This window comes from Saccopteryx leptura, chromosome 6 (assembly GCF_036850995.1).
Source record: "Saccopteryx leptura isolate mSacLep1 chromosome 6, mSacLep1_pri_phased_curated, whole genome shotgun sequence".
Classification (NCBI taxonomy): Eukaryota; Metazoa; Chordata; class Mammalia; order Chiroptera; family Emballonuridae; genus Saccopteryx; species Saccopteryx leptura.
The window spans coordinates 53998133-54019259 of NC_089508.1; the positions used below are offsets into that span (position 1 = coordinate 53998133).

At 50.6% G+C, this 21127-nt stretch overlaps 2 protein-coding genes and 1 pseudogene across 5 annotated transcripts in view; 1 reads left to right on the forward strand and 2 right to left on the reverse strand.

Annotated features, from left to right (window-relative positions):
* Positions 1–5238, reverse strand: KBTBD13 (kelch repeat and BTB domain containing 13). Its single transcript, XM_066388345.1, has one exon. The coding sequence runs from the start codon at positions 5236–5238 to the stop codon at positions 3862–3864; it is 1377 nt and encodes a 458-aa protein (XP_066244442.1). The 3' UTR covers positions 1–3861.
* RASL12 (RAS like family 12) overlaps positions 5222–21127 on the forward strand; it is a 25697-nt gene continuing 9791 nt past the window's right edge. Inside the window, exons 1-3 of one of the 4 annotated variants that reach the window (XM_066388349.1) lie at positions 5222–5239; positions 16771–16880; positions 19204–19260. In XM_066388349.1, coding sequence (XP_066244446.1) covers positions 16778–16880; positions 19204–19260 — 160 coding nt within the window. In that variant the 5' untranslated portion in view covers positions 5222–5239; positions 16771–16777. Of the gene's footprint in view, positions 5240–12807; positions 12913–16301; positions 16329–16385; positions 16496–16770; positions 16881–19203; positions 19261–21127 lie in introns of those variants that run through there. The other 3 variants (XM_066388346.1, XM_066388347.1, XM_066388348.1) reach the window with 3 other exon arrangements.
* LOC136407825 (glutamate dehydrogenase 1, mitochondrial-like) lies at positions 12853–15024 on the reverse strand (annotated as a pseudogene).

Consider the following 21127-nt stretch of genomic DNA (forward strand, 5'->3'; position numbering starts at 1 on the left):
TAGAAGCTATGGAGGAAAGTGAAGCAATAAGAGTACAATGGAATGTAGAGCAGGAAGAGGTATATTTTAAGTAGGGTAGTCAGGAAGGGCCTCTGAAACTGACATCTGAGTAAAGCCTGTAGGAGGTGGGGCGTGCACCAGACGTCTCAGTGAGGGAGGTGTGCCGTCAAGGGGCACCAAGGAAAGGCCCCGAGGTGGGAGTGTGCCTCACGAATCTGAACTGCAGTGAGGCTGGGGGACAGTGGTCAGAGAAGTCACAGAGGAAATGGAGCAGTGGATCCTGAAAGGACTTTGGTTTTCACTCAGGTGAGATGAGGAGTCACCTAAGGGTCTGAGCAGAGGAGCAACAGGTCTGGCTGGCATTTCATTCTGGCTGCCACGTGAGCAGACTGAAGGGAGGCAAGCAGGACAGCAGGCCCTGGGTGAAGTGTGAGGAAGTCTGGCTTCTCCTCTGGCCTCTGTCAGGCAGGCTATATAAGCAGAACAGAGTAGTTTCCAGGGAGAAGAAAGCTTGGGGTACAGGACATCCAGACACTAACCAATCAGGGTCAAGGAGAGTTTGTAGACAGCTAGAGAGAGCTCCGGAGAGTTGGGCTGCAGGGCTGTCGTGGAGGTTCAGGGAAATGCTCCTTGCTGGGTCAAGATCTCCATGTGAGTGTCTGTGTGTGTGTGTGTGGGGGGGGGTCTCTCTGTTAGGAAAGATTTCTCATAGTGGATATGTGGGCAGGGAGAGAGAGGTTTCTTTACCTACAAACCAGGCATAAGTTACAATCCTTGCCAAGAGTGATGGGTTGTGGGAGGAACAATGGAGTCTGACCTTTGAGGCCAGAGAAGAAGGGGTGCTGGATTACTTCATGAGGGGGAGTATCTGTGAGAGTGCAAACACACCCCAGGGCCTTAACCAGACATTAATAGTCTCGTGAAGTGGGCCATTAGTCTCCTAGCTAGATCTGAAGGCAAAAGAACCCAGGACAGTGAATTTTCCTATTGAAGGAGGAGGGAAAAGGCTGGGTCCAGGGAATGGATAAACCCAGGAAGAGGAGGTAGAGAGAGAAGGATAAAGGAGTGTTAAGGAGACAGGCAGAAACACTCTGTCCACCTTAGAATGGCAGCCAAGCAAGGAGGTAGCAACAGAAAATAAGTACGTGGGCTTTGGTTCAAAGCTGGGCTCTGCTACTTCCTAGCTGTGTCTCTTCCAATCTGACAACCTTCTGATGTTTTGGATTGATTTCCCCCCACTTTTTCTTTAAGAGGGAAGAGGGAGTGTTTCTGAGCTGCCTATCACTTTAAATTCTTACAAAGCTTAAATAAGTCAACTGTGGGAAAACTATAAACATTGTGTTATTATTATGCACAAAAGACATCAGAAAGGGCTACTCTGGACCAAAGAATGACCAAACCTCAGGAGCCAGCAGGCCATGTCAGGGCTGGTCCATGCAGCCAGCTGCAGAAGCTGACAAACACAAAGCTCTGTGTTTTGTGAGAGAGCAAATGAGCCGAGGGATCTCGAGATTGCAAGTCTCAGGGTGGCCGGCACTGGACTGAGCAAAGAGATCACTCTGTACTGCTAAGTAGGCAAAAGGAGGGCTGCAGGTCTTTTCAATGTCATTCTGGGGCAGAACTGAACGGCTAAGAGTTAGATAATTCTCTAGGGGGAATGCACCTTTATTTTTATAGTTTACTACTGATAAGGTCCTGAACTTATTTGGGAACTTATATGCTAACATGTATCTGCATGTACAAGTATGTATGAGCATGTATGTGAAGATGGAAAGGATTTTAGTCCAGTAGTAACCACAAAAGTTATGGCTTTATTTCCCTGTAAGACATTAACCAGCTTCATTTCCTATCTTGGCACAATTATTTCTGTATGTCTTTTCCGACTAAATATACAAATCTCTGTCTCTCAAATACTCCTTTGATGAACAGCTTTACTATTTTTCTGGTTCCCTTATTGAGTTAAATAAATCCTGGACAAGTGATAAAAATAATACTTCAACAAAACCCAAAAGGGAGGGCTATACCATACTTTGGCATAGACCAGTGGCTTTGGGCCACTTCAGCCCCTGAGCCTCACCTATCTCATCTGCCACAGGGAGAATATGCCCAACTCCCAGGACTGAGGTAGGGCTACAGTGGGAAGAGGGGCATGAAAGCACTTTGGACATCATTCTCAGGAAGCAGAAGTCAGGATTTATTATTGTGATTTGTCAGATTATGCCAGGGCTAGAAGGTCCCAGGCTTCTGAGGGCAGCATTGTCCAAAGCTTGGGACATAGGTCAGGGGAAAAGGCAGCTAGCTAGAGGCAGCCTTGACACTAGACTCCATGTCCAGGGGGTGCCACGCTGATGCTGCATTCTCCACTTGTGATGAGGCCAGGATTTCCCATGAGCCTTAGGTCCTGGAGGATGAAGACCACTCAGAGAAGTCTGCCCAAGAGCATGGAAAGGGAGGGGCATCTGACCAGGAACCAGGGTGGGGGGTATTCTAAAGAAGGGAGAAGAGTCCTTATCTAACACCAGGTCCCTAACTAGTGGCTTCTATAGCCTGGGTTCTTTTAGGACCTCTTCAAGTTATTTTGTAGGCAGGGAAGTGCCCCAACTCAATTGCCAGCACAATAGGATCTCTACCCTTGGTATCTGCCTACGTGCATGGTGGTGCACACAGAACGGTATCACTCAGGGGTCCAATAAACAATGTAGGCAGCCAAGGTCAGCAACAGCCAACTCTGCACAGAAGAGGTGGGTACAGAGCCAACAGAAAGCGAGGAACAGGAAAGGCATTCCAGGCCCAGGGAACAGCAGGAGCAGAGGCAAGGAGGAGAGAATTAACCTGTAGAATGTGGGGGAAGGATAAGATGAGGCAATTAGACCTTGCCAGGACTGGAGCATACCTTGAGTGACCCGTAATCATGGGAGTTAATAGTCCACTGCCCCTGGAGTGATGGCAAAAAGGAGAGTGGGCAAGGGGCTTACTACTGGGTTCTCCTCTGCAGGTCCACACCCCATAAGGGGCTGTGGGAACGCTTTTAGTCCTCACAGGCCTCACTCCAGATTCAGGTTAGTTATTATCTATACAATTCAGCCCAGCCTTGCCCCACCCCAAATGCCTCCATTCACAGCTGCTCTGCCTTAAAGGTGGGGTTCACAGAGACTCTTCCCATCCGCTTAAGCCTTCCCCCAGCTCTCTTCTGAGCTCTGCCTCCACCATACGAACCTCCCTTTTTAGCATCTGTCTTCTTCACAGACTTAGTGTACCCTCCTTCCTGGAGTTATGTATTTTTCCTCTCCCTATTTTCACTTTGCCCTGATTTCTTCAGTACTATATTGTGGTTTTTTGTTTTGTTTCTGCATGTTGCCTTCAAGCCACTGTCCATTTAGACAAGTATGTGTAAACCTTATTTTATCCTGTAAATGTTCTGTTGAGTTTTCCTGGGCTATACTCGAAGCTTTGTGGACCCCTGTCTGGCAACTACAGACTATATTAGGACAAGCAGTGTGCTGGGCACACAGTAATTGCCTACTTCTTGCCGAGTGATTGGCAGTTTAATTAAGATCACTTAACCCACTCCTAGCCATGCTCAATTACTGGCCCATTCACACAAAAGCCTAGATGACAGAGACTCCCCAATTCCTTCCACTGACATTGTGACCCACCAGCTCTCAGCGAAGCACAAGTAAGTTGAGGGCTCGACCCCAGCATCCTCATTGCTCCCTGAGTTTCTTGGACATGTTCACACCAGAAGACATGAGATGCCGACGTCTCAACCAGGGAGTGAGAAGTTCCCCGCTCCTCCTAAGGCCAGACTCAGCTGTGGCTCAGAGAGGACTCAGGAGGTTGTCCCCTCCTAAAGCCCAGCGGTCACAGTTCAGGCGTTGTCGAAGCCACAGGCCCCAGAGGGCCAGAAGGCAGCCTCAGTAGAAAGGTCTGCAAGGAGCCTGGCCGTGGGAAGCCCGCCTTTTCCCTGAGTAGCCGCCAGGTGCTGCCCTCAATGGCATAGAGCACCGTGAACATGCGGTTGACAGTATAGACTGTGTCACCACGCACCACCGCCGTGAAGAGTGCTCCCTTGCTGTTGACATACTGGCCAGGCAGTGCTGTCCACTGGCCAGTGGCTAAGTTGAGGCAGTCGATGGCGCAATGTAAGAAGTCGTCGGACGGTCCGTTGCGCACCACGTAGAGGCTGTCGCGGTGGGCCACCATGCAGTGACCATAGCTCTGCGGGCGCCGCAGCTCAGCCACCGGCAGCCACATGTCAGCCCGCACCGTGTACTCCACCACGGCTGTGGTGTCGGCGGGCCGCCACAGACACACAAAAAGGCGACCGCACGCTTGGGCGCAAGGCACGCCGGCAGCTGGCTGCGGCAGGTCTGCCACGAAGCTCCAGCAGCCCGCGGCCGGGTCGTAGCGCTCCACGGAGCTCATGGCCGTCCTCTGGAACTCGCCACCAATGGCATAAAGGCAGCCGTCGAAGCCGGCTAGCGCCGTGTCGTAGCGGGGCTGGTGTGGGCTGGGGAACTGGCACCATGCGCCGCTGTCGGGATCGTAGCAGAAGCCCAGCTCCACCACCTCCTTGCTGGCGCCCCGCACGCCCCCCACAATGTAGAGCTTGTTGCCCAGCGTGGCCACACCTGCCAGTAACGTGCTGGCCTCCAGGGGCAGCGCCACCAGCGTGCGCCACGCGTCCTCCTCCTCGTCCAGGTAACACATCGTGCGCGACTCGTCCTCCAGGAAGCCGGGCGCGGGCGTGTGTGTGCTCAGCGCCACGTAGCTGCTGGGCCGTAGGGCCGCCACGTAGGCGCGGGCCTCAGGCAGAGCGAGCTCGGTGGCCAGGTCCTGGGCGCCGTCGCGGATGAAGAGCGCGGCGCTGTGGAACAGGTCTCGCAGGCCGAAGGCGGCGGCCGCGTCGCACAGCAACGCGCAGTTGTCGGACGTGAGGCTGTGCTCTAGGAAGCGCGCCAGCGCCGGCGCCTGCAGGAAGGCGGCGCACTCCACGGCCTGCAGCAGGTCGTCGGCGGCCTCCAGTGCCGGCCGCTCGCCGCGCAGCACCTGCAGCGTGGTGCCGAAGCCTCCGGCGCTGAGCGCGCCCAGGCGCACCTCGGCCGCGCGCGCCTCCCTCATGCCGGAACGGAAGAGGCCGCGGAAGAAGCCGCAGTGCTCTACCAGCAGGGCCTGGTCGGCCTGGAAGAGCTGGCCGCTCACCCACACCTGCACCGGGGCCTCCGGACCCCGAAGCATGGTGAGAGCGAGGGCAGAGGCCGCTGCTGGGGGCTTGGATTCAGCGGCCACCGACTCTGGGGCTCCCCGGTAGCGGAAGAAACCTCTCCGGGATATAAATATCTCCTTGCTAAAGATAGTATGGTTCATGTGATGTGGTGGCTAGCAGGTTGTATGGCCTTGAGCCCAGAGCATGTCCCGAGATCAGCACGGTCACTCAGTCCCTCATGGGAAATTATAACAGTGACCATATACTGAGCACCTATCTACCTACTGCATGCTGGGCACTGTGAGGGACGTGGGCAAGGACCATAACTCTTTGACTCTCTATTTCCTCAAAAATAGGGCCAATAATAACACCTCTTTTATGGTACAGGTATCCCCTGCTTTGAAAGTTCACTTTATTCCGTTTTTCTTTTTATTTTCTTAATGAGAGAGGGAGAGCGATGAGAAACATCAACTTGTAGCTGTGGCACCTTAGTTGTATTTTTTTAATGAGAGAGGGAGAGCGATGAGAAACATCAACTTGTAGCTGTGGCACCTTAGTTGTTCATTGATTGCTTTCTCATATGTGACTTGACCTAGGCGAACCAGTGACTCCTGACCTTGGGTTCAAGTCAACGACGTTGGGCTTTAAGTTAGCAACCATGGTGACATGTCTGTGATCCCACAGCTCAAGCCAGTGACCTTGGGGTTTTTGAACCTGGGTCCTCAGCGTCCCAGGCTGAGGCTATATTCACTGTGCCGCTGCCTGGTCAGGCCCATTTTTCTTTCTTGAAAGACCTACTTTAGTATCTGTTTTCACTAACTAAAAGAAAATCCAAAAAGCAAAAATAGCATTCAGTGTTTCACAGCCAGACCTTATAGAGTCAGGGTACACCCTGAGCAGCAGCGAGAGTGGCCCCTCCAAGCGCCTTCCCTGGGATCTACCACTTAACATCTCAGCATTAAGCTGCTATAACTCTGAACTGTGTCTGGGAGCCTCTGAGTTTTATCTCGATCTATTTTCTGCATCCATTAGCAAGATGTTTCCTAAGGTGATTGAGTTTTGCTTTAGGCCCTTTCGATTTACAAAACGTTTTGTAGGACGGCTCTACTTTCAGATAACTGGGGAAACACATATTGGGACAATCTGTAAAGTGCTCAGAATGAGGCTCAGAAATTTTGCATGTCTTGTCCAGGGTCATTCAACTGGAAAGAAGCTAGGGCAGGTTTAATACCTATCCCAGCCCATCTGCTGGTGGGGGCAGGGGGTACGTGGGCACTGGAGGGAAGAGGCAGAGGTGGAACAAATAGAGTGAGCCAGGCTGGGGTCTGGAGCAGAGTTCTAATTTGGCCCAGGACCTGACTCTGGGCTAGTCCAATTTCATTTTTTGGGCCTGATTTCCTTCTCTATAAAATGGGAGGACAGCAGGTAGTGTTCAGTAAGCCCCTGAATATGGAAGTACTTCCTGACTGGGGATGGGAATGGGAAGTGGATGTCTATTCTCCACTTGGCAGCATTCCTCCACTGCTGTGTCTCTAAACCTTAGGAAAAGGAAAGTGCGGCTGCAGATCATGTACCTGTGGGTGAGAAGGGCAAGGGCTTCTTGAAATAATAATATGTAGTTAACACTTATATTGCACTGTGTCAAACTTTTATAAGCACTTTAACTCGTATAATTCTTGCAACAATCCTGTAATTAACACTCTTTTTTTCTTGTGACAGAGACAGAGTCAGAGAGAAGGACAGACAGACAGGAAGGGAGAGAGATGAGAAGCATCAATTCTTGGTTGCGGCACCTTAGTTGTTCATTGATTGCTTTCTCATATGTGCCTTGACCGGTGTGTGTGGGGGGGCTACAGGAGACCAATTGACCGCTTGCTCAAGCCAGTGACCTTGGGCTCAAGCTGGTGGGCCTTGCTCAAACCAGATGAGCCTGTGCTCAAGCTGGTGACCTCGGGATCTCGAACCTGGGTCCTCCACATCCCAGTTTGACGCTCTATCCACTGCGCCACTGCCTGGCAGACAAGGAAACACTCTTCCCTCACTTAATAGATATTATCCACTTATTGCTTATAGCAACTTATTGCTTATAACTATGAGTTAGATAGTATTGGCCTCATTTTATCGATTAGTTCACTAACGCACCAAGAGGTTTAGTCAGGTACTCAAGGTCACATGGCTGGAAAGTGGCAGAGCTAGGACTGGCATGCAGCCAGTCTGACTCTAGAGCATGTGCCCTTAAACTGTGCTTGCTGTCTGTGCTACAAATGCTGGGCCCGGAGATCACAGTTGGAAGGAACTTCAGGCTCAAATGGTTCAACCCCTTCATTTATAGTGGAAGGTCAGAAAGAGAATTGCCCAGGGTGATTTAGCTTGGGGCAGACAGTCCCAGGTCTTCTGCCACCCAACCCCAGGGCACTTTCCCCACTGCACTGAACTTTTCTGGGTGACCAGCTAAGACTCTGGACCCCAAAATGTCAGGTGGAAGGGAGCTTAGTGAGTATCTTCTTCTGCCACCTCATTTTATAGGTGGGGAAACTGAGGCCCAGACTTGTCTAGGCTGATATCTGCCATTCTGGAGATGTTCAACTGCAAGGCTTTTTCAGGAGGATGGAGAGGCTCACAGCGACAAAGCTGGAGTTCAGAGCGGGCAGGGGAACCTCTCTTCCCCCAGGACACAAGCAAGCACAGACCCTCCTGTAAGAATCTACAGGCCCAACACAATCTCCCCTGCCAGGGAAATCCCACCCACTTTACTCCATCAAAGCAGGTCTGGGATGTGGGGACCTCTTGTGTGAGCCTGGGAAGCTAAAGGCCTGTAGGAGGCAGCCAGAAATATCCCCGATTCTCTGCCCTAGGGACCGGACAGGAAGAGGAGGCGGAGATGGAGGGGGTGGGCAGAAGTCCCTATGAATACTATCCCAGGCCCTCTGCCAGCTCCTCTCCTTCCCTGAGGCCAGTCATTGGCTGTCAGGGAACAGTTGTGACAATCTTCCTCTTGGAGGAAAATAGGCTCTGCAGTGCCTAGTCCTAACTGTCCTTGCTAGTGGGCTCAGGGGCAGGAAGAGGGTGTCTGACTATGCCATTTCACAGGTGAGGAAAGAGAGACCTAGAGATGGGATGGACTTTTCACTTTGATTCTGAACAAAGATGTAAGACTGGATTGAACCCTATCCATTGATCCCAAGTCCTAGGACAGCTGCCTCTCCGCATCAGCACTAACCTTGTCTCAGGGGAGAGACATTGCTGTCTCCAATGGAGTGGGGGAGGGGCTGACCCCGAGGGGGCCACAGTTCACTCCCAGATGGCCTGTTTCAGGCACTTAGTAACTGGCGGACACAATCAGATGGAGCCACTGCCTGGACTTCTTCTGAGAGCAGGAGGGAATAGGAGAGCAAATCCCTCCCGGCTGAAGTTGCTCCCAGTCCCAGTTTTTCCCAAGTCAAGGCCTGGGTTGAGACACTGGTACACACTCCCAGCTCCTACCCTCATGAGCCAGGGGTGGGGAGCGGGTCACCCAAGGTAAAGGTCATGGTTCTGAGGCTTGGCTGAGGATCAGGCCTTTGGCTCTGCCCCAAAACCCCAGTGGGGTGTTGTCTGCAGCTGGTGAGTTCCTCCTCCCAGACAGTGAGCATCCTTCTGGGACTTGAGAGGACAAAGAACTCTCCTGCCTGTGGGCAGCCCACGGAGTTCCCAGGCCCTGTCCACCCCCACACCAACCTCCCTCTCCACTTTGCACCCACTACACTGTGCAAGGTTAGAGGTGGGGGCAAGGAAAGGGGCTATGTGTCAGACCTCGAGCCTTTCTAGAGCACACATCCAGCCTTTTTTGTCTCTATCCACAATGAGTGGCCCACAATAAAGGGTCTAGTAAGCCTCACCAGGCGGTGGCGCAGTGGATAGAGCGTCGTACTGGAATGCAGAGGACCCAGATTCAAAATCCCGAAGTCACCAGCTTGAGCGCGGGCTCATCTGGTTGGAGCAAAGCTCACCAGCTTGAGCACAAGGTCGCTGGCTCGAGCAAGGGGTCACTCGGTCTACTGTAGCCCCCCAGTCAAGGCACATATGAGAAATCAATCAATGAACAACTAAGGAGCCACAACGAAGAATTGATGTTTCTCATCTTTCTCCCTTCCTGTCTGTCTGTCCCTATCTGTCCCTCTCTCTGTCTCTCTCTGTCCCTGTCACATACTCACATACACACACACACACACACACACACACACACACACACACATAAATAAATAAATAAATAAATAAATAAATAAATAAAGGGTCTAGTGGGTGGACTCCTGGGCCATAACGTAAAGAAGGAGTCCCCAGTATGTTGGAGGAGAAACAACCCGATACCAGAACCTCTAGTCCGATGAAGGAGACATAGCCCTTGCCCTAGGAGACCCCCCTCCCTACAGCCTGATGGAGGACCCCTGGTCTTTGCCATCCCTGGTGCTATTTCTACACACAGGGTTGTGAGGAGCTGGCTTGGACCTGAAGGAGGAAGAGCACTGGGCTTAGAATCAGGATTAGTGCTGGGCTCTGATGCTGGGACTACCACCGGCTTGCAAAAACTACCCAGCTTCTCTGGGCCTCAGTTCTTTATTTGTAAAATGAAACTTGGATCTGACTTCTAAGGTTCCGTTTAGCTTTGACATCTGAATTTATCATTGTATAACCTCACAACAGGGTCTCAAAAGCTTGGCTTTATGTGGAATGCCTCCTGGGGGGTAACTGGCAAGGGTAGGATCTGGCATCCTGAAATCCCCACAGGCTTTATCTGTCTAGACCTGTACATGCCACACTCATTCACTTCAGAGACATCTGTTGGGCACCTGCTACATGCCTACTGCTAGGCCGGGTGCCACATCCTCTGCGTTTTGAGTACTTGACGGCCTCCTATAAGAACCTCAGAGAAGGGGAAGTGGTGGTAAGGAGGGCAGGGCTATTTGTCCTAGCAGGAAAACCTCTCTCTTGACTTGAAGTGTCCAAACTTCTGGCCACTAAACAGTTGTGGCTTCTTGGCAGGTGAGTGAGAAGTGTGTGCTATTCATGTCCAGGGGAGTGGAGGGAACAATCACTTGCTTTTCTGGGCCATCGACCAAGCTCTGGGTGGGACACTTTCATGTTATCTCATCTAATCCTTAATATTATCCCAATTTTAGAGATGAGGAGCTGAGGCCCCGAAGGGCAAAGCAGCTTATTCCAGAGTCTGACAGTACGTGATAATTCCAAAGGCTTTGCAGTCCAAAGTGGCACTTCTGGGTGGTGGACAAGCAGCCTGCAGATGAGGAGCCTGAGGATGAGAAAAGGGACTGGTTGTAGTTGTAGACCAGCAGTTTTCCTCCCAAGCCTCCGAGGAGGGGCCAACTGTGGGCATTTAGCAGTCACAGATGAGGACCTGAGTAACCAGCTGACAACTGGTTTAAATAATCTCTGAACTGGAAGGGGATTAAGGATCATCTCAGATCCACTCCTGAAAGTCATGATGGAGTCCCCTCTACAGAACCTCCTTGAAGTGGTCATCCCTTGGTTGCCTTCAATGTTGGGGGGCTTCAGATGGTTAGAGCTCACCCGCACACTGAGCTAGAACCCGCCTCCTTGAAGCTCCCATCTACTTTTGATCCGGTTTTTTTTTTGTTTGTTTGTTTGTTTTTCCCTGAAGCTGGAAACGGGGAGAGACAGTCAGACAGACTCCCGCATGCGCCTGACCGGGATCCACCCGGCACGCCCACCAGGGGCGACGCTCTGCCCACCAGGGGGCGATGCTCTGCCCCTCCGGGGCGTCTCTCTGCTGTGACCAGAGCCACTCTAGTGCCTGGGGCAGAGGCCAAGGAGCCATCCCCAGTGCCCGGGCCATCTTTGCTCCAATGGAGCCTTGGCTGCGGGAGGGGAAGAGAGAGACAGAGAGGAAGGAGGGGGAGGGGTGGAGAAGCAAATGGGCGCTTCTCCTATGTGCCCTGGCCGGGAATCGAACCCGGGGCCCCCGCACGCCAGGGCGACACTCTACCGCTGAGCCAACCGGCCAGGGCCGATCCGGGTTTTAAAGATAAGGAAAATAATTCTTCCAGCCTCACACAAGCAAGCAAGTAGCAGAAATGAACTTGACACCTGGTTGGGCCTATAGGGCTCCGCAACTGCCCTCTCCCCAGCATCCCTCCAGTGATACTGGTTTGTCTTCCCATAGAGCCCAGCCAGAACCAGCCTGTCCTTACAGGACTGGGGCCAGTCCAGGGATGTGTCTGGAACTTGGCTCCCACTTGTTCTCCTCCAACTCAGAGGAAGATCCTTCACCGTTAGCTCCGTGAGCAATTCTGGCCTGAGTGTGTAATATAAACAAATTCCTTCCAACACCTTAGAGCTGGTTTACCATGTTCTCTCAGAAACACAATAAGACTGAATCGATATTAATGTCCTGTCCTAAAAAGTAGTTATCCTTCCTTTTTTAAGCGCAAGAAAGAGGAAGGGAGAGAGATGAGAAGCATCAGCTTGTAGCTGTGGCACCTTAGTTGTTCTCTGGTTGCTTCTTATGCATGCCTTGACCGGGGGGCTCCAGCCAAGCTAGTGACCCACTGCTTAACCAGCGACCTTTGGGCTCAAGCCAGTGACCTTGGGATGATGTTGATGATCCCACGCTCAAGCCAGCAACCCCACATTCAAGCTGATGAGTCTGCACTCAAATTAGATGAGCCCGCATTCAAGCTGGTGGCCACAGGGCTTTGAATCTGGAACCTCAGTGTCCCAGGTCAACACTCTATCCACTGTACCACCACTGGTCAGGCTCCTTTTATTTATTTTTTATTATTATTTTTTACAGGGACAGAGAGAGAGAGTCATAGAAAGAGATAGATAGGGACAAACAGGAATGGAGAGAAATGAGAAGCATCAATCATCAGTTTTTCATTGCGACACCTTAGTTGTTCATTGATTGCTTTCTCATATATGCCTCTACTGCGGGCCTTCAGCCAACTGAATAACCCCTTGCTGGAGCCAGTGACCTTGGGTCCAAGCTTGTGAGCTTTTTTTTTTGCTCAAACCAGATGAGCCCATGCTCAAGCTGGCGACCTCAGGGTCTCGAACCTAGGTCTTCCACATCCCAGTCCGAAGCTCTATCCACTGTGCCACTGCCTGGTCAGGCTCCTTTTATTTGTTAAGAGAAACAGCTTTTATTTTTGTTTGCAGTCTGTAAAATTGAGTTTTGTTGATATAAAATACCAAAAACTCATTTGAGGACCATGCTACCTTCTGAAAATGCTACACACCTGCTTATTAAACATGTCAAAGTTACAGCACATCTTAGACATGTCCAAAACTGAAGCAACAAACAGCTGACTGACTGTTCTTTAACAAGTGCTTTCTCAGGCCACTGCTCTCACTGTTGAAAAGCAGCCATGGAACAAGACAGTGTAGCCAGATAGAAGGCATGTTTTATTTAAAGGCAAGCCAAATGTCTCTGGCATCTACTTTTAGCTGTGTAAATGAGTCCCTACCTCGAATTCCTTATTTTTTAAGGGGTGATTTGGATGGACTTGTTGAGAATGGTATCCATTACCTAAATAAGTAATGAAAGAGATCTCTGTAGTAACGTGTAAACTTGTGATGGGTCTACAGATGAAGAGGTGAAGAGTGTAGTGAAGAAGTCAGCTACAATCCATCTATGTGAAGGTCACACCAGCTTCACTGTCCACCTTGAAGACTTTCTCAATGGCATTGATGTAAGTAGCCTTTCTGGTTCAATCCCAGGTTATACTTCATGGCTGTGTGCATGGTTTGCTTGGCTGAGCGCTCCATAGTGTAAGCCAGGGGTCCCCAAACTTTTTACACAGGGGGCCAGTTCACTGTCCCTCAGACTGCTGGAGGGCCAGACTATAAAAAAAACTATGAACAAATCCCTATGCACACTGCACATATCTTATTTTAAAGTAAAAAAAAAAGGGGGGGAACAAATACAGTATTTAAAATAAAGAACAAGTAAATTTAAATCAACAAACTGACAGTATTTCAATGGGAACTATGGGCTTGCTTTTGGCTAATGAGATGGTCAATGTCCGGTTCCATATTTGTCACTGCTAGCCGTAACAAGTGATATGATGTGCTTCAGGAGCTGTGACGCGTGCATCCCGCGTCACCAGAAGTAGTACTGTACGTGAGCGACGCCACACTTTGCGGTGCCACCACATACAGTACTCCAGGAGCACATGGTGCGGATGCATGAAAGTGGTGGCCCTTCTGGAAGTGCAGTCAGGGCCGGATAAATGGCCTCAGGGGGCCGCATGTGGCCCACGGGCCATAGTTTGGAGACCCCTGGTGTAAGCTAAACCAGAGTGTACGATGTCTTTCTCAGATACCCCCGCTATCCTGTCTTGGAACTCTGCTGTGGGCACAATAGGAATATTCCATTGTGCTTTCTAAATTTTCTTTCCAAACTCTCTTGAACAGACATGAGCAAGTGATAGTTAGAATTCCTTTCATATTTCAAGGTCAAACAGCCATAGCACACATGATTTAGGTTCTTCAGCTACTCAAAGAAAGACCCTGTCACTCCTCTGGAATTCAAGTAAAGATCTGGAATAACCATAATGTTCCTCTGCAGGAAAATCTTTTTAGCTTCTGGAGTTGTTGGTCCATTGACACCTTCAGCAATGACCTTGGCTTTGATTCTGGGTGCATTGGACTTGGTCCAATGTGGTTCTCAGTGGCAGCAGGGATCAATATGTCACAGTTGACCTCTAACATTCTCCCTTCATAAAGCTTTGCCTTGGGGAAGCCCAGGATTGATCCGTGTTGCAATTTAAAGTCTTCTAGTTCCTTTGGGTCAATACCATCTGGATTCCATATGCTGCCATCAAATTCACCAACACCAACACATTTAGCACCAGCGCAATGCAAGTATCTCATAGCGTGCAGGCCCACATTACCAAATCCCTGAACAACAAATGTTTTATCTCCAAACCCTGGTGTCATTCCTAAAATGCTCTTGTAAGCAGCTTCATTGATGAAATTTTCAATCCCATGGAAAATGCCCTGGCCTATAGCAGAGAGCCGTCTGTGGATTCTACCCTGATTGATGGGCTTACCAGTGACACAGGCATGGGAATCAATATCATAGTGCCCTATGATGTTAGCATAGGTGTCAGCAATCCAAGACATCTCCTGCTTGCCCGTGCCCATGTCTGGGGCAGGCGCATCAATGCCAGGACCAATAAAGCCCTTCTTTGCCAGTTTTATGGTGAACCTCCTTGTGATCTTTTCTAATTCATTATTGGTATTGATCTTAACACCAGCTTTGGCACCTCTAAATGGTACATCAGCCCCTGCACATTTATATGTCATCAGAGAAGCCAAAGCTTTTACTTCATTGACACATCAGTGCTATAACGAATACCTCCCTTGAAGGGCATGCAGTGCTGATTGTGCTGGGCCCTGTAGCCCTCGATGACCTCCCAGGAGCCGTCCTCTGTCCGGATGGGGAAAGACAAGCTCAGCACATGGTTGCAGGGCTTGATGATCGCCGGATGCCGTGCACCCAGTTCCGCTTCTGCTCGTTCTTCTGGGTCTTGACGTCCTCCACCAGCTTGTCCTCCACGATGCTTATGCCCTCATCAAAGAAGCCCCACACCATCTTGAAGAAGTTGGGGTCCCTCTCCTGGTTGGCTGGTGCTTTGCTGTAGTGTCATTTGGGAAGGCTATGTGAGCCGCAGCTGCAAGGCAGTGGCTATGGGCGGGTTGGGCCCAGTAGCACCAACAAGTCAGCGTCTGCCTAGCCCATGGGGGGGGGGGGGGGCAGCACGGGATAACAGCAGCGCTTTGCCTAGGCAGCGGTACATGGCTAGTAGGGGGGTGGAGGCCGCAGAGGAGAGGAGCTCTCAAAGACTTGGCGACCATGAGAGGGGGCAACAATTCAATTACTTTTCCTGCTGACCTGGGTTTCCATGGTTTTTCTTGTTCTGGTGGGTAGATTAGCTGGTGGGTGGGGGAGATAGGAGCTGGAAAAAGAAGTGCTGCAGTGAGAGGTGTCAGACTTCCATTCCCTTCCCCACTCTAGCCTGCGGAGTGTTCCAAAAGAGAGGTCTCAGTCAGGCCTGGAGCCCCCAGGGCTCATCCTTCTCTCTCTCTGTTAGACCTAAATCATATCATGGTGTTTTGGGTTTATTTCCTCCCTTTTTAGTATTATAGATGGGGACAAAAAAAAAATCCCAAAGAGTCTGACCAGAGGTGGCGTACTGTGGATAGAGCCTCAACCTGGAATGCTGAGGTCCTAGAATTAAAACTCTGAGGTCACCAGCTTGGGTGCATGGTTGTCAACTTGAGCTGGGATTGCCAGTTTAAGTGTAGTATCCTGTGGTCATTGGCTTGAGCCCAAAAGTCGCTGGCTTGAAGCCCAAGGTTGCTGGCTTGAACAAGGGATCACTGGCTCACCTGGAGACCCCCAAGTCAAGGCACGATGAGAAGCAATCAATGACCAACTAAAGTGCCACAATTACGAGTTGATGCTTCCTATCTCTCTCCCTTCCTGTCTCTGTCTCTTACTCAAAAATAATTAATTTTAAAAATCCCAAAGAAATAAGGTGACTTACCGAAGGTTACTCAGTGAAGGAGCTGGTGGTGGATCCTAAGTGTTTGGATTCCCTGTCTCCAGCATGACCAGATTTACCCTGAGTCCTAAGGGCAATGACAGGTGACCTCTGCCAGGCTCATCTACCAATGCCAGAATCATTATAGGCAAGAGGGAGAGCCAGGTTTTAGGACTAATTTAAATGACCTATTTACATAGTAGGCCACAAACACATGCAACTCATTAGCACTGGTGAGGTAGCAAACAGTAATCCAGGATGGGTTAGGTTTCTTAAAGCTGGACCCGTATTGACCATGAAATATTAGTCAGGAAGTCTCATGCGCCCCCTTTGAAAGCCTGGGTTCTGCCTGGGTGCTGCAGTGATGCCTAAGCGTCTCCTCTGGGGCAGGGTAATGTGGCCTGGGAGCTATGTGCTGAACTTGAGTTGACTGGGACCAAGAAAAGGGAAAGGCTTGGAGTTGAACCCAACAGGCTTCTCAGAGGAAGAGGCGGAAGCAGCTGAGTAGAACAAAGGAAGAGATTGATTATCTTGCTGGAAGGAGAGATTGAGTGGAGGTTCAAACTCCTCTCTATTGCCCTACCCTGGGTCTTGCTCGCTCTCTGGTCCTTGTCCTTCCCTGCTGGGTCTGGGGCGCTCCCGACAGAGACTGCGCCCCCAGCCCCCTAGGGCCAAGCACGGTGGGGTGCGCGGGCGGTTAAGCACCCTTCCCCACGTCTGCGGGGTGAGTGCGCCCCGCGGGGTGCTCCCACAGCCCTAACAAGGAGTTTGGCGGCGCTCCGGGCGGCCCCGCCCGCTGGGTTCCACCAGTCCCTCCCCCCAACTGCTCCGACCGAGCCGGGGGAACAAGCCCGCTCCGCGCGGGATCCGGGGCGCGGACACCGACGGGGCCGGGCGGCCACTGCCAGCCAGGGGAGCCCGCGAGTCGCCCCCGAGGGCCCCGACGGGCGGGCAAGCTGCTTGGGGACGTTAGGCAAGGACCCGTGTCCCTCTCCGCAGCGTCGCCATGTCCTCGGTGTTCGGGAAACCCCGCTCGGGCAGCGGACCGCAGAGCGCACCCCTCGAGATCAACCTGGCGATCCTGGGGCGTCGCGGAGCGGGCAAGTCCGGTGAGTGGGGCGGGTGCCCCGAAGGGAAGGGGTTTGGTGGGTCGGGGGAGCCGAGGGAGGGATCCAGGCGCTGTGGACGTGAGGGCAGACTCTTCCGCTGGCTTTGGGCGCTTCCTGCACCAGGTGAGCTGACAAGACACTGATTTTCTTCTTTGCCTCAGTTTCTCTGTTGCTTGGCGCTCTCTCTGCTTTGTTCTGAGCTCCTCCATTTCTCATCTGTCCTTGCCTGGCTCTCTTTCTGTATCTTCCTACTGTGTCTCTGTGCTCAGTCTGTGACCCCAGCTGTCTCTTCCTTCTGTCTTCGTGTCTCCCAGTTCTCTGCTGGTCTCTCCCTCTGGCCCCCTACCCTCTGTCACCTTTCCCTGGGCCAGCAGTCAGCTCTGGTGATTGACATGGAAGGGACCTTTTAGGCACTGATCTCCACTCAAGGCCCCTGTGAGCTTAGTGACAGCCTTGCTACTCCGTGGCTTAGGCTGGAGATGAAGGAGCCGCTGGCCCCTGAAGGGAGGTGGTAGAAGTTATTGGCTATTGGATTTCCCAGGCTACAGCCCCCACTCTCCTCTTCAACTCCTCAGGATTCTGGAATAAAGTGTGCATTCTTATCAAATGTATTTGTTTCAAGCCAGACCCCTCTCTTTTCTGGAAACAAATTGGACTGTGGTCCCAGGTGCCTGGAACTATCCTTAACAAACCAAGATTTTGAGCTTCCATTGAGATCATTTCTATCAACACTGAACTCTGCCCTTACCACTCTTGGCAGCTCTTAGCCACCTGGAGCCAACCCAGAAAAAGGTCCAGCCCTCCCCCTGCCATTCACAGTCCCAAGCACTGAAGGTGGGAGGGGAGAGGGGCTCCTTCACTGGCCTTTTTCCAGTTACAGCTATTAGTGAATGGCCAGCAGCTGCTCAGTTCGCTGTTGGCTCCCATCCCCAGAGTGTTCTTTAGGTCTCGCTGGGGGCCTGGGGGTTGCCTCTCCACTTTTGAAGCCATCCCTCTGTCTCAGAGAGAGATGACTCTGAATCACATTTTCCAACAGAAAAGACTTGCCCTCTTCCCTTTGAAAATAAAATTATTATCTGGAGCTCTGTCACTGGTACAGTTTAGCCAGTGGCTACGTGAATGAAAGAATTTAAATTAAAAAATATGTATTCCCTGGATATTACTTTACAAACTGACACTGATAGGAATCCTGGGGAAAAAAATGTAAGGATTTTCTTTAAAATATCACATTACTTTTTAAGAGTTCAGTATAATAGCCTGACCAGGCGGTGGCGCAGTGGATAGAGCCTCGGACTGGGATGCTGAGGACCCAGGTTCGAGACCCCGAGGTCTCCAGCTTGAGCGCAGGCTCATCTGGTTTGAGCAAAGCTCACCAGCTTGGACCCAAGGTCGCTGGCTTGAGCAAGGGGTTACTCGGTCTGCTGAAGGCCCCCGGTCAAGGCACACATGAAAGCAATCAATGAACAACTAAGGTGTTACAATGAAAAACTAATAATTGATGCTTCTCATCTCTCTCTGTTCCTGTCTGTCTATCCCTCTCTCTGATTCTCTGTCTGTCTCTGTAAAAAAAAAAAAAAAAAAAAAAAAAAAAGAGTTCAGTATAATAGTTGGCTGGCTCTTGGCTTTATGTGGTTAAATTCTGAACAAAATCAGAATTCTGTTAATGCATTGCCCCTGGGGATAACTTTATTCTAGAGTTAGTTTTACATTCTTCAAGGAACCATGATAAGTGTGGAGGCTCTAGAGCCAAGACTTGAGACGTGAAGCACTGAGGACTTAAGTGTGTTTACTTGAGACACGGCTCTTGCCTGGACCTCGCCTGGAAATCCCAGGCCCTCAAGGGGTCATAGTGCCCCCAGGGATCACCCACTGATCAACTTGGATCGTATTCTCTTTTTGGCTTATAGCCAAAACTGGAATAAATGCCCCCACATTTCAGAATCCTTGTGACTTGTCTAGGGTGGGGGATGTCTCCCTTTGGCTGGGGCTGACCCTAAGGTAGCTGGTTGCATGGGTCCTGACCCCTTCCTTCGAACATTCAGAGACACCCCTTAGGCTTTCCTCTTATTGCTTTTCTTGACATTAAAAAAAAAAATCCCAGGATGTAACTGAAGGGACATAAGACCCCATATTTCTGGTTTTTCTGAGCCTCTCAAACCAACTCCTCAGCTCCCAGCCTCATTCCTCCAGAGACTTGAGCTTGATGTCAGCCAGGGGTCACAGAGACTAGATAGGCCTCCAGAAAATGAAAGGGGTAAGCTGCAGGGGTCAACAGCCACACACAGCAGGGGAGATTGAGCCAGTTTCTTTCTGCTTCTTGCAGCCCTGACCGTGAAGTTTCTGACCAGAAGGTTTATCAGTGAATATGACCCCAATCTGGGTAAGGAACCACTCCTCTCTATTCCTCCTGCAGTGTCCCCTTAGAATCACCCTCAGCCCCACCATCACCCAACAGACACCTACCCTGTGGAGGGTCCAGGTGCGACCAGGACCAAACATCTGGAGGCAGAGGGAAGGATCCACCAGAATGACTCGGTTCATGGAGGGAAAATGTTTAAGTACCAGAAATATGCTCTCCACAGCCCACCCCAGACAACTTGGGGGTTGGCTAAATTCAGAGAGCTGTGTGATTTTCTCTAAATATGAAGTATGATGAGACTTATTTTGAAAAAATAATTAAACATAGTAGAACATCCATATTCATTAAGTATTGTTCTTTAAGATGGTTACTTAATGCACTTTCCCCCAAAAAAGCTAGATAAGACCTTTGAGAAATTCTCTAATAGAATTGGCTTCTGAACCAGTTTTAGAACCACACAAGAAAACTAGTCTTGTTTTATTGACATATGATGATGTATTGGGAAAAGGGATGCTCTGGCGTCACTCAGAGCTGAGTTTGCCTGGCTCTGCTCCATGTTGGCTGTGCAACCTTGAGTAGCCACCTACCCTCTCTGAGCTTCTGTTTCCTCATATGTAACATGGGCGCAAAACACCTATCTCAGAGAATTACTGTGAGGATTAAAGAGCTAACATGTAAAAGAGCTAGACTAGTGCTTGACCGTCAGTACACATTTGATGCATACTCGCTTCTCCTTCCTTCTCTTCCCTTCTCAAATGGCTTCCCATCTATGGTGGCTGAGATCCCCTCAAATTAATCAGATCAGTGTTTCTGAAAGTTATTTTTAGCAGCAGGACCTTTTCCTTAAATAACCTCTTACATGGAACCCCAATACCTAAAACAAATAAAACAATCTTATTAGAACCTAAAGCTCACATTTATAACATTTGTTGTCGTAAAATAGACACAGAAAAATGAATTGTCTGGAGCTCTTAGCCTTTTGAAAATGAAGATTGCCATCTTAGATTACTTTCCTCATTCATAAGGATTGAATGAAGCGTCTGTGGTCCCCAAGGACCCCCTGAGGGAACACAGACTGGGCTTTGGAGCAGGTTGGAAAGCTGCACAGTACAGCACTTCCTGCTGCAGGCCCAACAGAACACCACGCCCCACGCCACACCACGGTGACACCTGAGCATCCCTTTTGGCACTCTTAGCCTATTGGTGCCCATCGGCCCCTCAGATCAGGCTGCTGTACTGAATCCCAGTGTCAGAGCAAGAAGGGACCACAGGGCTAGTTAGGCCAATGGTTTTTAGAATGTTTTCCTTGAGTAGCAGAATCCCTTCTTCTGACCAGGAGGTTTGTTGGCGACTGTGATCCCAACTTGGGTAAGAAACCACTTGGGCAAGGAGATCTTAAACAGAACCCCAGTGTGTTGAACAGAGAAACTGGAAGGGCTCTCCTGGCTAAGTCAGGTGTGCAAAGCAGGTGACTGGGCAACAGCCCCTTAGCGGTTTGTTCCTCGAAGTTTGGTTTGACCACCAGTGCTTTGACACAACCCCTCCATGCTGCAGTGGAAGAAATAGGCCCAAAAAGCTGAGGATTCTGGGCCAAGGTCACACAGCAGATCTGAGGAGAGTCCATTTGATTAGCAGAGGTCAGGGTCCATGGGAGTGGGACACAGGATGCGATTGTGTGCGGCGGGGCAGGTGTTGGGAGAAGCCAGAAATTGAAGTCAGATGGAGTAGGCAAACTGAAGAGAGGAGGGGAGGGGGGAGGTGGGGAAGAAGAGGGGAAGGAAAGACACACAAGCAGGAGAGTCTGGGCAGGGAAACCAGGGATTCTGAAGGACGGTGCCTCAAAAGACCGAGTCTGCTTAGCTCAAATACTGCCCATGTATACTAAAAC

Excerpts from the sequence above, each read along its gene's own strand:
- KBTBD13 (XM_066388345.1), bottom strand. The coding sequence starts at position 5,238 with ATGCTTCGGGGTCCGGAGGCCCCGGTGCAGGTGTGGGTGAGCGGCCAG.